Raw genomic sequence first — 14,855 nt, forward strand, 5'->3', positions numbered from 1 at the left:
AAAAAAGTTGTCTCAGTATTTTAAATAAAAATCTTAAAATCAGTTCCTGATTCAGGATGTAATTAGTCACATCTAGAATTAGCCTTCTAAAAGATGCTTAGTTTTAATGTCAGTGAATGTAAACCTAGAGCATTTGTAATAAAGGGTCACAAATAATACTTTGCCAATACAATCTATGCTGCTTGTTTGGTGCATATTTTAGGACAAACTGCATGGCTACTTTTTCTCCACTGACTGTAGCGATACCTAGATGGGTAGGTTGGTCTGATGTTGAAAGCCAAAGCTGTCATGAGATTGCTGAAATATTCCATCATATATTTGCTTCAGTTTAACTTTTAAAAACAAATTTTTAAAATAGCAAAATATTTTATTATTATTTATTTTAAAATATTTATCTCTTCCTCCTCTCACCTTCCCTCCTGAAAAAAAGCTATTAATTAAGAAAAATAAAGGAGAAAATAGTGTAACCTAAAACTCAATGGATTTGTGTTTTTCTTTTCATTCCAGCAGTCACCTAATAAATAAATAAATAAATAATCAATTGTTCAGAGAAATGTAGCCCTGCCCTTTAATCTTTTCAGATTTTGGGAAATCCACCAAACAAAGGAGCTGCTGCTCTGAGTCCTCAGACAAAAAGCCTTATATTATCAGCTGATCTCTTTTTTGCTGTGTTTCGGTTTTGCTTTTCCTTTAGCTGACCTTCCCTAGTTAAGTGAAAGTACACAATTTATTGAGTCAGTCCTCAATAACTTGAGCTTTCATGATGAATGTCATGGGGAAAGAAAATGAAAAGGAGTGTTAGAGAAGTGGATCCCCTCAGCACTGACCCTGTGTGTCCTCCTGCAGGCATTTCCCATGCGTGGCCGTGGAGTCCCTTAGCAATTGGCCACGGTCCTATAGAGAGGGCAGAGTTACTACATTTTGGTGTTTCTAATCAAAACTAGGAATAAGGATAAGTATAGGAATAAATGAGGAAAAAGAATACAAAAACCTGCCATTCTTGCTGTTACAAGGGTGTATTTGGGCTATGATAGGTCTGTGCCATCTTCATGGGAGAGCGGGCCACTTAATTGCTTCCAGTCTGAGGGAGGAGGAAGGGTCACAGCGCAGCACAGCCGTACAGATTCAGCACACCTTTGGTAGTTGCATGGGTTGCACTGGGTGTGCACAGTACAGTGGGTTTGTGTTCATCTCTTCACCCAGTACTCACAGTTCTGCAGTGTGAATAATGCAGGTGGACACCAAATTATCTATTGAAGATCTAAATATATGAACCCCCAAAATATACATCCTACAGTGCCATATAATATAGAATTTTCCTATTTCTTGTAATTTCTTTTTTTTAATTACAAATGTTGAAGCTCTAGGATGTAAATACATATTCCCAACCAAAAAAAGCAAAATAATATAACACTGTCAGTTATTTGAATCATGCGGTAAACTCAGAAAGTCACTATCCTGATTTTCATTGAGTTCTTCATCTGAGAACATGCTAGAGAAGCCTTCTTATGAAATAGTAAGCATGTTGCTTCCATCCAGAGGAGAAAAAGCGTAAACCTAAGCATAGATGAGGTCTGATTCTTATCCCATTATTTAAATGTGAATCTGAAGTAAATTGTTCTCAGGTAACTTCTACCTAAGCTACATCAAATTCATCAGGGTGTAACTGAAGTAGAAACCTTGTAGCCAAAGCAGAGGCTTGTTGTATCCACAAAGTAGAAGCAGGCTGAACAGGATATCATTACTATTTGTTTGCTTTGAACCTAAACTCTGTATGATAATTTTGCAATGTTGTAACACTACTAATAACTGTAATATTTGAGCACTTTGGCACAGCTAAAATTAAGTATAAAAGTGATGTATAACTGCAAGTGGACACTTGAGGTATAATTGCACAAATAGGGTACGGGGAAAACCAGGTAGAAGAAGTAGAATCTTCAAGGATGGGTGTAGAACAGATAGGAAACATGCCTGGAGGAGATGACAAGTCCTGCTCCTAAAAATAAACTAACCTGTGTTGGGAGCAGATGAGAGCCACCCTTCCTTTCGAAGAGGGTGACCATCAGACCATAGCCATCAGCTCCACAGCACTGAAAACACGTAGCTAGCACAGGAAGTATTTATTAAGGACTCATTATGTGACTATACAGTGACAATAATTAATCACTGGCAATATGTGTTGCTAATGAGCAGTCAGTCTAATAATTTGAAGCTGGCCAGATTTGTCTTTTAAGCGCTTCCATCAAGGTGATCTGTGGCTACCTAACCGATATATACAAACATCTGTATCTATGGGCGCACACATATATTCAGTTGTAACAGTCTCATGTGAAACTGCATTTTATGTAGTGTATAATTTACCTAACAGTTCTAAGAGGTTAGGACTCAGACTCACCCCAGGTAAGTTTCTGTGGGGGTTGAATTCCAGCCTCCAGTATGTATCCTTCCCCAGTGAGCATCAGGATCTTTGCCTAGTCACCTCAGCAGCAGTGCTGATTTGTCCCTGCCGTCGGCTAGGGCAGGACAGAATTGTTAGTGGACCATACAACGAACTGAATCAATAAAATGATCTTGGTTAAATAAAAAGCCTCAAGAAGTTAGAATTAGTGGCTGGGGGCTAGCAGAGGCAGTGAGGGAGTTCTCAGATCAGCTTTGCCAGAGGGAGGAAAAAAACAAAACAAAACAAAACAAAAAAACTACCTCCTGAGTCACCACTGCGATGCTCTAGTTTTACATCAGAACAGTGTATGTGAAATCATTTGGGATGCAGTGATGTAAAACTGAGTAGCACAATGATTAATCAGGTCACAAACATATTTTCCTTTATTTCTCTAAAGCATTATTTAATTAAAACTAAAATGTCATGTGGGATTGGTCCCAGGCCATGGTTTCTAGGTACGGCATAGATACGTGTAAGGTATTATTTTTATTAACATTTCATCTATTCAGTCTTCCCACAGTTTGCTGATGCCCATCAATTCTCTTTTTAATGCTCAGACACTGCCGGATGCTCTCCTAAAGGATAATTTTGGAAAGCTATTCAGAAATGTTCTATCAGATAATTCCAATTCATGCTAATCAAAGTAAGGGAAAATAATTTTGTCAAAAAAAAAAAAAAAAAGAAAAAATCATGAAAAACTGATACTAAATTCTGATTTCCTGATATTCACTTCCAATTTTCCACTTCAGAATTACAAAAAAAAAAAAAAAAAAAAAAAAGATGCATAAAAAAATCAATCAACTGAAATGATTTTTTCAGATTTTTATTTTGTTATTATTAAGTTATTAATTTACTTTGCATCTTTGACAGTTGTTTTGTTTTTATAATGTTTTCTAGCAGAAAGAAGAAACTGATAGTCTTATATAACAAAAAAAAACACTTCCTCACTGTTCTCTTATTTGTACAGCAAGTTCTTATATTAATTTTTATTCCAAAATGTTTCTTAAGTGAGAGATATTTTATGTTTCAAACGGTTTATTATTTGTCTCTGAAATCTGCTTTTTGAAATCTCAGTTTTGAGTCAGGAAAAGACTCAAGAAAGAAAATGTACATTTTTCACAAGTTAAAATAATTAAATTATGGTGAATTAAGATGTGAATTAACAAGAAAATCAAGGCTTGCTATTACTGTCACACCACATAACTACATTAGGCCTCCAGAAAGAAAAGGACTGGCATATGCAACCTTTGATGTATAAAATCAAGTTTCAGAGAGGACGAGGATGAGGCAGCAGGCCTTTAGCTTTTCTTTGGAAGAGACTTATTTCTACCCTGAGCTCTGTATCTCTAAAATGCCGGGGCAGAGTGCAGGGCAAGGCCTTCTGAGACTTGGGTCTATTTCTGGCTCTATTAACGGCTTGATGTGTGACCCTCCCAAGGTTAGTGCCTCTATTTTCCGAGTTGTTCAGCAAAGAGAATCGTACTGTATTCCACTGTAAAGGCCGCTAAAATCTGCTGATAAAAAGAACTAGCTGTTACTTTTACATGAGATTTGACTTTTCACATTGTACCCTTGAGTGATGAATGATAATAACTAGCTACCATGTTTAGCAATAGATTTCAAATTGTCTTTGGGCTGTATAATTCATTTTGAATTTTCATACAGGGAAACTGAGGCACAGGAAACAGAAATAACTTACTCATAGTCATGTCGGTAAAATATTGGTGGCGCCTGGAGCGGGGCGAGTGTCAGTCTCAGCGTTGTGTTCTGTGCTTTAGCAAACATTTCCCTCTCCATAATTATACAATGAAAATATACCAGAACTAGAAAGAGCAGAAGCATACTTTTATCTACTTTTGTCCATTTAAATGATCCTTGTATTGCCCTGACACTATGCCATGGAAATGGATAAGAAAATAATTAATTAAAAAATATTATAGATATAGCATTCAAGCTGATGTGATTCAGTTGGATTATCTGCATAAGCAATAGATCAAATTTTGGACCCATTTTTTTACTTCTTCTTCTTCTTCTTTTTTCTTTCTTTTTTTTTTTTTTTTTTTTTTTTTTTTTTTTTTAGGAAGATATTTTTGGATACTTAGTGTAGCTCTATATAACATTGTTATTTATATCACGAGTTAATTCATGCTCTTCCTGCCTTGATGCATGAACTTTCATAAGAAAATGGAAATCATTTTTAACTAACTTTACATCATATGAATACACTTTACCTTAGTCAGTTAAATATGTTGGAGAGTAACCTGCTATTTCAACATTTATCCTGTTTTCAGTCTCGTTTCAAAAAAGAATGAAACAGGCTAGCAATCAAACTTCTAAAAGGTCACATTAGTAAAAGTGTAGTACTATATTGTGTATTGATCACACTACATGGGAGTTAAGTCTTGCTGGATGTTGAGAATTGTTGTAACAAGTGCTCAAAATGATAACCTTAGAATTTGTTCCCACAAAATGTGCTGAGGTTAGAACATGGTGCAAATGTTACCACTTCTTATTAAGGACTATAAAATTATACTAGTACTTTCCCTGCAATATCTGAGCAAAAAAAAAAAAAAAAAAAAAAAAAAAAAAAAAAAAAAAAAAAAACCAATAACAACAACAAAAAAAAATTACTCAAAATTCTAGTTAATAACACTGTAACATTTTCCCCCAGCCTAAATGTATGTGTATTAATGCAAAGTGGGAAAAAAAAAAAAAAAAAAAAAAAGTAGTTGAGTGCTGCAGTGCTGAATACTGCACTGCCAAACTTAAGATGTAGAAGCCTGGAGTGGAATCCAGATCCCTGAATCTGGCAACCAACTATTCTCCTCACACACTGCACTGGAAAAGTCAAGAATTAGGCCTTCACACAAGGATCTAGAGCACTGAAGATGCAACAGAGAGACCATTTAAGTGAAATGCTGCAGTGGAATCTCAGTTCACATTCTGGAGTCAGGACTGCAGCAAAATATCTCCCTCTACCTGGGCTCCAAAACTTGAAAAGCTATCCTGAAATTAGATAATCCACCTCTGTTGTACCAAAATTTTCTTTTAAAGTGTGTGTGTGTGTGTGTGTGTGTGTGTGTGTGCATCTGCACGTGCATGTGTGTGTGCACACAGGCGCGTGCATGTTGGGGAGAAAGAAATAAAAGGAGCTTTCTGCAAACATTCATAGGGAGTAGAACATTCTTCCTGGTCGAGACTTGGGGTCAATTCACTGCTAAGCTGGAGGTTCAAGTCTGTCCCTTGACCTTCCTAAAATACCCTTCTCCTCTGAAGGCTTGCCACACCTGTAGACTATGTCATCAGCTGCAGTGAGGGGGGAAAAAAATAGTGCCAGTAAAAGAAAGAGGCAGGAGAAGGGAAAAAAACAATGAATATGTGTGAATTCAGTATTTCACTAGATAGTTGTTCTGAATACTCTCACCAGTAAGGACAGTAGTTCTGGATTTCAGTCCTGTCCAAAGAACTGCTCAGGTATTTTAATGCAACCAGTCACAGTGGAAACTCATTCAGAACCTGGAGTAATATGTACGGTTTAAATAAAAAAAATGATGGTCAAGACCCTGGCCTGGTTTGCCTGTTAAATAAATTTCTTGTATCCACATCATCAGAATTTCAAAGTGATATGACTACATGGCTTTTATGGCAGAGTATACTCAGGCTGGATATAAAACTCAACCACCTCTGTGACACTTACTCACTTTTCTGACATTTAGCATTTAAAGCATGTAAAAATAACCCTTTTAAAGAGTTGGTCCTATTAAGGCCAATATTTCCCACTTTTTTTCCCCACAAAATTATGACAAGCACTAATAAACACCTATACTGGGGTAAGATTATTTATAGGCTTTACTACAGACTCCGTGCTCTAAACCTCTGATATGTGAAGTCTGTTAGGTTGAAGTTAGGCTCGTTTGAAAGTACAATGCAAGCAAGTCTTCCCGGGGCTCCCTGCACCCTGGTAGGTGCTATAAACAGTAGGCTGCAAACTCCTACATCCCCACTGCCTTTCTCTGGTTCAAGAGATCTCAAAATCTTTCTTGTAAAATAGAACAGCTGCAGTAAGAGGGCTGATAGCCTGGTGGTTGAGGGTATGAGCCAAGAAAGAGGAACATGTGGGCTGGAATTCTCTTACACTGTATAGAGAATTTTGATTTTCCAATCCTGAGCCAGTCTCCTACCCACTAGATGGGAGTAGGCAAACAACTTCTCCAAATTTCTTTTCATTCCTTTTCTTTATTTTTCTTTATTTCCTTTCTGCCTTCCTTTCTTCTTTTTTTTTTTTAATCATCATCATCCACCACAGCACCATTTTACAAAACTCCATCTGGAGAACATAGCACAGGGAGATTTGAAACACATTCACACATCACTGCCCTCAGGAAAATGAGGAACAAAAACACCTTGTTTCACAAACCTTGTCAAGTCTAAAAGTAATTTAGGCGGAAATCTAGTAGTCCTGTGAATACTGTCCAGTGAAACATATTGAGATAGAAAATTCTGGGAGGGGATCCTTGTATTAGCTTAGCCCTCCTTCCTACATTTAATTGAAACCAGATGAGCTGAACTGATTTAAAATTCTTTTAATACACCAGAGGAATGTAGTTTTTGCATGATTTGCACTAACATATAGAAGCATCTGTGTTAACTTCCCCTCCTAGAATAACCAAAACTTGAATAAAGTCATGATTTCAAATGAAATTATGATGCTTCATTTTTTTATTATTATGCTGACTCCATCTTGTTTTGGAGTGTACACACACACACACACACACACACAGTGGCATGTCTACCGTACGAGACTTCTTTAATGTGATTATATCTTCCACAGAAATATCAAAGCCGATTTTAAACTAGGTAACATGCATACAAATGGGGTATCTACAGCAATAATTTCTTCAGCAGAAACTTTGCAGCTGCCCTGAATTCTGCTTTCCAACATCTACAATCTCAGATAAACCAATGAGTTTCTGAACATGTTCTGATATGAGATAAATACACCATAAACCAATGTTACTTACATGGTCATAGCAGCAGGGAGAAGGTAGACTACCAAATGGGAAAATTGGTAAAATCATCCCCAAATCTTTGCTATTTCAAGGTAATTTACATACTAGGAGTAAAAGCATTCCTATTCAGAAGGCAAGGGTGATGCCCAAGTCAATCTACTGATGTTTAGTTAAGGATGGGTATTTGTACCCAAAATAAAGGTCCAATTAGGAAACTCATTGAGAACCAGAGAAAATGTGCAGAATGGATCTCTCCTTGGTGTGGCTGGGGTGCTCTGATCTGCTGGATAACTTGGAAGTGATAATGTGAGCTCCGGTTATTCAACTTGTGTATGAGTTGCAGACTGGGATGCATATCCTGAATTTTGAAGACCCAGATTTAGTGGTATTCCAGTGCTGCATGATCTTTATCACACTCTTTAAATAAAAGAGTGAAAAATCTTAGCCATGGAGCTCCTGATCAACTTGATCCAGGAGCCAGTGTTTTCTTAAAACACCTAGAGGTATTATTTCCATACTTAATTCAAGAAAATATGAAAATCTGAAAATCTGGGATTATGGCACTGAGTAAATGTAGACCTATTTCCTGACCCACATGCACCCTTCCTGTATTATTTGGTATTCAGAACTAAAACTTCAGAAACCAAATCTAAAACGTGTGATGCCTCTTCTCCCTGACTTGTCTTCTAGGTGGTAATCTCCATCTAGATCGGCAGATACTCTCCCGATACATATATCAAAATGTACGAGATATATACCTCTCTATATATTTCCAAAGTATAGAGCTGCTAGTTGTACACTATCTAAATATTATCTCTTGGAAGCTACATAGCATACATAAATGCTCTTACATCTTCTGGTAAATGTTTTACCTTCTCTTTTCACTTTGAATTTTCAAGGCCCCAGAGAGTTTCCACATGTTCCCATCTCTCTGCAGATCCCTTGGAAGAAGCAGGCAATTTGTCCTTCATGCTTTGACAGCAGGTCATTGTCTCCTTCTTCTTATTTGATTCATATTTATTTATTTAATATCTTGCTAATGTTCAGCTCCTCTGGTTGCATTTTGATTGTTTCTATGGTGCCTGAGCAATTTTGATAGCATGAAGGTAAAGGAGCTAAGAAGCTTCATTCTACAGCAGGAAGAGAACATGCTCTTTAGTCCTCCCACCCCACATCCTGAAGAGTATTTACCGGGCTCCAGGATTTCAGCATTTCCTCCCTCGTGCCACTACTCGTGGTGATCACGTCACCCTGCTGCTGCTGCTGATTCCAGGTGAGTGAGTCTCCTACCCTTATCCCTACCGCTAGTCTGAACATTGCCCCTTCCCCGACCCCTGCCCCTTCCCTTACACCTAGCCCTGCCTCGACCCGCTCCCCTTCCCCTTGCTTCCCACCTCTGTCCCAGGGGTTTCCTGCAGGCTTCCCTGCCTCTGACTCCCTCTGCAAGCAATTCCTGACCCACGGCAGGTTTCCAGCCTTCCTAACTCCCCCCCCCCCCCCCCCACACACACACACATACCCCCCCCCCCCGACATGCACCGAGGGACAAAGTCAAAGAAACCGACAGGAGAAATGAATTAATGCGCCTCAATGTGGCGCCAAGTCTCCTTTCCCTCTTTTTTCCTCCTAATGAAACCACCAATATATTTCTTGTGGTGCTTTCTGTCTCAGTGGCATTTTATCTCTTCTGCCCCGCTTGTAATTTATCGGGCAGACACTATCAGGGCCAGGATTTCTCTCTTTTTCCGTCTGTTCCATTTCCTTCTCCTGTCCCGTTTCCTCCCCCGGCGTCTCCCCCACCCCGACCCCCCCCCGCCACCCCCCCATCCCTGCCCGCTACAACGAACCGAAAGGCTAAATCTTCAGCTCGAGGACTCGAAATGGCCACGGCAGCTCTTGCAACTTTTCTGCGGTCTGATTACATTAATTTGATAAGCTCGTCGGTGGTAGGGTGCCTGATGTGCTCGGCGGCAGTAGCCAAGGAAAAAAAAAAGCTTTGATCAAATTAGCATGCCGCCGGGACCAGGGGGCGCGGGCTCCATATGGCTCCCTGACTTTCCCTATAAATATCCCTCCTCCAGCCCATCCCGGCCTGCTACACCCCCGCCCCTACCGGGCTGCTGCGAGCTCCCCGGCGGGGCCAGCGCGGGGGTCGGACGGGCGAGGAGCGGCTCCCGCGCCCGCCTCCTCCCCGGCACCGCTTTACGAGGCAGCGGGAAAGGCGGGTTTCCACTTGCACCACCAGAGGTGCAACTGGTTCTCCGCTCGCAGGCATCTGAAAGCCGTCCAAACGATGCAGAAACTTTTGTATGCTCGACTCCTTTCTCTAAGGCCAGGCACCGATTTTTTTTCCGCTGTGTAATCTGTTTTGTCAGAAAGGGGAGGGGGGAGTGCGGGAGGGGGGAGGCTAGTGCGAGAGTGGGGGGGAGGTAAGCAGGAGTTAAAAATATCACTAGAGAAATATGTATGCGTATATATACGTGCATCCCTGGATCTTTATAGATAGATAAGAATGTGAAGATGCACAACTGTCAATGTGAGCCCTCTCCTCCCCTCCTTAAGGGAAAAACTGTACTCTGTGGGAACAGGTAGTGTGAATTGCTAACAGTGTAGCAATGCCCTCCCCCCTTTCTTCTCTGTGATCACTTAAATCAAATACAAACATACATATATATATATATATATATATATGCAATAATTCACGGTTCAGCATTCCAAAGAGAATGCCAGCAAGAGACGAAATTCAGCATGGAACACTATAGACTGCAGGGGAGGAAGAAATGCACTTAAAGCAACGATAAAAATGGCGTGCAGTATAATTACTTCAAATTGCTATTCGCTTGACACCCTGACACTAATTCTATTCAAGCCATTGGGAAATAAAATAGGGCGAACACACCTTCCTAGGCTGCTAGTGCAGTGTGAATGTGTGCGAATGAGGGCAACAGGGAACTGGTCAGGAGGAGAGGAATGCTAAACTTTCCATCTTAAAAGAAATAAATTAAATAACCCATTTAGGAGAAAGCATCTAAATAGATCGACAGCTTTTAATGCCAGCGTTTTTAACGCTTGCCCTGTACGTGGATTGATTTTTTTTTTTTTTTTTTTTTCTCCAGCATTCCCTCAGCAGATGGATTTTTGCCACTGCAGCTCAGCAGAGGGTGTCAGATCTTTCAGAGTGCACCAGGTTGAAACGAGCAGAGCCTCTTAGCAACTCTCCCTCCGCGTGCCTTGCGAGTGTGTGCGAGCGTGCAAGTCGGCGGCGGCGGCGGAAGAGAAAAAGGCAAGAAGAGCGAGCGAGGAGGGAAGGAAGGCAGCGCGGCCGGCCGGGCGAGGGCGAGCGAGCGGGCGGAGCCGCGGGGCGCCGCGGCAGGGCGCCGCGGGCGGAGGCATGGACAGCCGGGCACCGCGGCGGGGGCCGGCGCCGCGCCGCGCCAGCGCCTCGGCGGGCAGCGCCTAGGCTGGGGCGCGCCTTCAGCACCGGGGCGCTGGACAGCGCCCCGCGGGCGGCGCGGGCGGCGCGGGCGGCGCGGGCGAGGAGCGCGGCTCCGCGGCCGCGCGGCAAGGTCAGTCCGGAGCGGAGCCGCGCACGCAGGCAGCCCTCCCTCCCCGCGCCCCGCTGCACCCTCTGCCTGCCTCTCTCCAACATGCAGCGGCCGCTCGCTCCCCTGCCGCTGAGCCAGCCCGGCCAGCAGACCTCTACTTAGCTGCCCGGGAGGTGTCAGGGAGGGGGACTGAGGAGGGGGATTTTTTTTTCCTTCTACTTTTTTTTTTTTTTTTTTTTTTTTTTTTTTTTTTTTTGCGTGCCTTGCAGTACGTGCCTGGATAGTTTGTGGATATAATTATTGACTGGAATCTGGGCTGTTGCAGTTGTATGTGGCGGGGGGGGGGAGAGAGGGATACAGGAGAAAAGAAAGAGTCCCCCCCCCCTCCCTTCGCCGACCCTCCTTGCTCCCCTTCTCTGCATTTTTCCCCCCTTTGGTGGTGGTTCGGACATTTCATGTATTGAATGAACTGGAATTGTTTTCGGTATGAGGAGGATGGTTGCTGTTACTTTGTGATGAGATCGGGAATGAATCGCTCGGTTTAAAAATGCTGCTTTGGATTCTGTTGCTGGAGACGTCTCTTTGTTTTGCTGCTGGAAACGTTACAGGGGACGTTTGCAAAGAGAAGATCTGTGCCTGCAACGAGATAGAAGGGGATTTGCACGTAGACTGTGAGAAAAAGGGATTTACCAGCCTGCAACATTTCACCGCCCCAACTTCCCAGTTTTACCATTTATTCCTGCATGGAAATTCCCTGACTCGACTTTTCCCTAATGAGTTTGCTAACTTTTACAATGCAGTCAGTTTGCACATGGAAAACAACGGTTTGCATGAGATTGTTCCTGGGGCTTTCCTTGGGCTGCAGCTGGTGAAACGCTTGCACATAAACAACAACAAGATCAAATCGTTCAGGAAGCAGACTTTCCTGGGGCTGGACGATTTGGAGTATCTCCAGGCAGATTTTAATCTATTGCGGGATATTGACCCCGGAGCATTTAGGGACTTAAACAAGTTAGAGGTGCTGATTTTAAATGACAATCTCATCAGCACCTTGCCCCCCAACGTGTTTCAGTATGTGCCGATCACCCACCTCGACCTCCGGGGAAACCGACTTAAAACCTTGCCTTACGAGGAGGTCCTGGAGCAGATCCCTGGCATTGCTGAAATCCTGCTAGAGGATAACCCCTGGGACTGCACTTGCGATCTGCTATCGTTGAAGGAATGGCTGGAAAACATACCCAAAAACGCTTTGATCGGCAGAGTGATTTGTGAGGCTCCCACTAGGTTGCAGGGCAAAGATTTAAATGAGACCACAGAGCAAGAGCTGTGCAAAAAGAACAGAGTGGATTCTAGTCTAGCTGCTCCCCCTGCTGAAGAAGAAACCTGCGATCCTGGTCCCATTCCAACTCCCTTTAAAATACATGGCAAAGAAGACCCTGCCACACCAGGATCTGGTCCAAACGGAGGTACAAAGATTCCCGTCAACTGGCAAATCAAGACCAGACCTACGGCTGCTGTGTCGACAGTTAGCGTGAAGAGCAAGCTACCGGCTACCATGTCCTGTCCTCAGATCTGCAGCTGTGATCAGATACCTGGCTCGGGTTTAAAGGTTAATTGCAACGACAGGAATGTGAGCAGCTTGGTGGATTTGAAGCCTAAACCGTCCAATGTGCAGGAGCTTTTTCTGAGAGACAACAAAATACATACCATTAGGAAATCCCACTTTCTGGATTATCGGAAACTTAACTTGCTAGATCTGGGCAACAACAACATAGCCACTGTCGAGAACAACACCTTCAAGAACCTGTTTGATCTCCGATGGCTCTACATGGATAGCAACTACTTAGACACCCTATCCCGGGAGAAATTCGCTGGGCTGCAAAATCTAGAGTATCTGAATGTAGAGTTTAATGGGATCCAGCTGATCATGCCTGGCACTTTCAATGCAATGCCCAAACTGAGGGTGCTCATCCTCAACAACAACCTGCTGAGGTCTCTCCCAGTCGACGTGTTCGCGGGGGTCTCACTTTCCAAGCTGAGCATACACAACAATTATTTCATGTACCTCCCAGTGGCGGGAGTGCTAGACCAGCTCACCTCCATCACCCAGATCGACCTGCACGGCAACCCATGGGACTGTACTTGCCCTATCGTGCCTTTCAAACAGTGGGCAGAGATGCTGCGCCCCAAGGTGATTATGAGCGACCTGAGGTGCGAGTCCCCGGAAGATTTCTTTAAGGAGGATTTCGAGTCTCTCTCCAACGACGTGATTTGCCCGCAGCTAAAAGTCTCGCCTACATTAACTTCCACTAACAAAAACAGCACTGGATTGGTAGAAACAGGTACTCACTCCAACTCCTATCTGGAGACCAGCAGGGTCTCCATTTCGGTGCTGGTGCCAGGGCTTCTACTGGTTTTTGTGACCTCTGCCTTCACGGTGGTTGGCATGCTGGTCTTCATCCTGAGGAACAGAAAGCGCTCCAAGAGGAGGGACGCCAACTCCTCCGCCTCGGAAATCAACTCCCTGCAGACGGTCTGCGACTCGTCCTACTGGCACAACGGGCCCTACAGCACCGACGGAGCCCACCGGGTTTACGACTGTGGTTCCCACTCCCTGTCAGACTGAGCCGGCGGGCAGGGCGCGGGGGGCCGCGGCCACTTCTCAGCCTGCAACCGGGGACCCGGCGATTAGCCTCGTCCGCTCGTGGGACTGATGCTCGCCCGGCAAGGGACGGCCCTGAACCCAAGCTACCTTTCGTGAGACACACACACACACACACACACACACACACACACACACACACACCGCCCACAGCAAACACTGTGGCCCGGTGCAGGGGGAGCCCGGCGGCGGCAGGACGCGCCCGCGCAGCTCCACGCACCCAGCGGCGCCTCTGCGCTGCCGGCGGCGGCGGGGGAAAAGCGAGGATCAACTTCCTTCGGCTCCGGCAGGGCCAGCCGTGGCTCCTGGTTTTGTCGGGTTGTCGCTCTCTTTCGCTGTTGGGTTTTGTTTGGCTTTTTTTGCTCCCGTTCCCCGAGGACCGAGCCCACGGCCAGAGGCCGGGATGAGGAGGGGGGCAGAGGAAAGGCCGGTGCCGACCTCCTCTTGGCAGCAGAGCAGGAGTGGAAAGTTGCACGAAGGCATGAATGTAATGTAAATAAATGACTCCGACTCCGAAAGCAAACATACAAACAGACAAAAAAAAAAAAAAAAAAAAAAAAAAAAAAAAGTGCTGCATGGCTCGCATGGATACAACGCACCCAAGGGACGCTCCAGCCCCCGACTGGAAGCAGCGTCTCGTTCACACCATCATCCCTTCTTACTTCTGATAAGTCCCTTCGTATCAAACCTTCTATATAAGAAATACAGTATAATAATAAAAAGTGCCATTTCGTCATTTTTGTGTGATCAATAGGCAGTAGAGATCGTACTTTTACTGTGGAAAAAATTGTAAAGGTTCCATTTAAGACATAGTTGCATGAATATTTTCATTAGATCATTTCCTTTTTTTTTTTTCCTTTTTTTTTTTTTGGGGGGGGGGGAGGGGAGACAGGATTTACTTTGTTGAGAGAGATTTGCTTTGATCCTGGTGGGTTTATTTTGTTTTGTCTTGAGGGGGGAGGGGGGACTTGATTTTCTTTTCTCTCTCTTCCTTTTCAATATGCGTATTCAGTATTGCCTTTCCATCTGAATGTAAAAAATAGTACCCTTGATTTCTATTATGGTAACAGTGTAAACAGTCAAAAAAAAAAAAAAAATGAGGCAGTTAAGCATGACCAATTAATGTCACTCTAGTGCTTAGGCTGCAAAGTTTAATGGTAGAAAATTCTTTGCTGTTGTAAATCTTACTATAACTTGAG

General features: G+C 43.3%; 1 protein-coding gene across 1 annotated transcript; it reads left to right on the forward strand.

Moving 5' to 3' along the window:
* The first annotated feature begins 11,541 nt into the window (after nucleotides 1–11,541).
* On the forward strand, nucleotides 11,542–13,753 carry SLITRK1 (SLIT and NTRK like family member 1). The gene has a single exon (XM_062575954.1). It carries the CDS (start codon nucleotides 11,542–11,544, stop codon nucleotides 13,618–13,620), a length of 2,079 nt encoding a protein of 692 aa, XP_062431938.1. The 3' UTR covers nucleotides 13,621–13,753.
* The last annotated feature ends 1,102 nt before the right edge of the window (nucleotides 13,754–14,855 follow it).

The sequence above is a fragment of the Rhea pennata genome, chromosome 1 (assembly GCF_028389875.1).
Source record: "Rhea pennata isolate bPtePen1 chromosome 1, bPtePen1.pri, whole genome shotgun sequence".
Lineage (NCBI taxonomy): Eukaryota > Metazoa > Chordata > Aves > Rheiformes > Rheidae > Rhea > Rhea pennata.

Bases quoted from the DNA above. Each gene is read 5' to 3' on its own strand.
- SLITRK1 (XM_062575954.1), top strand. From the start codon at position 11,542: ATGCTGCTTTGGATTCTGTTGCTGGAGACGTCTCTTTGTTTTGCTGCT.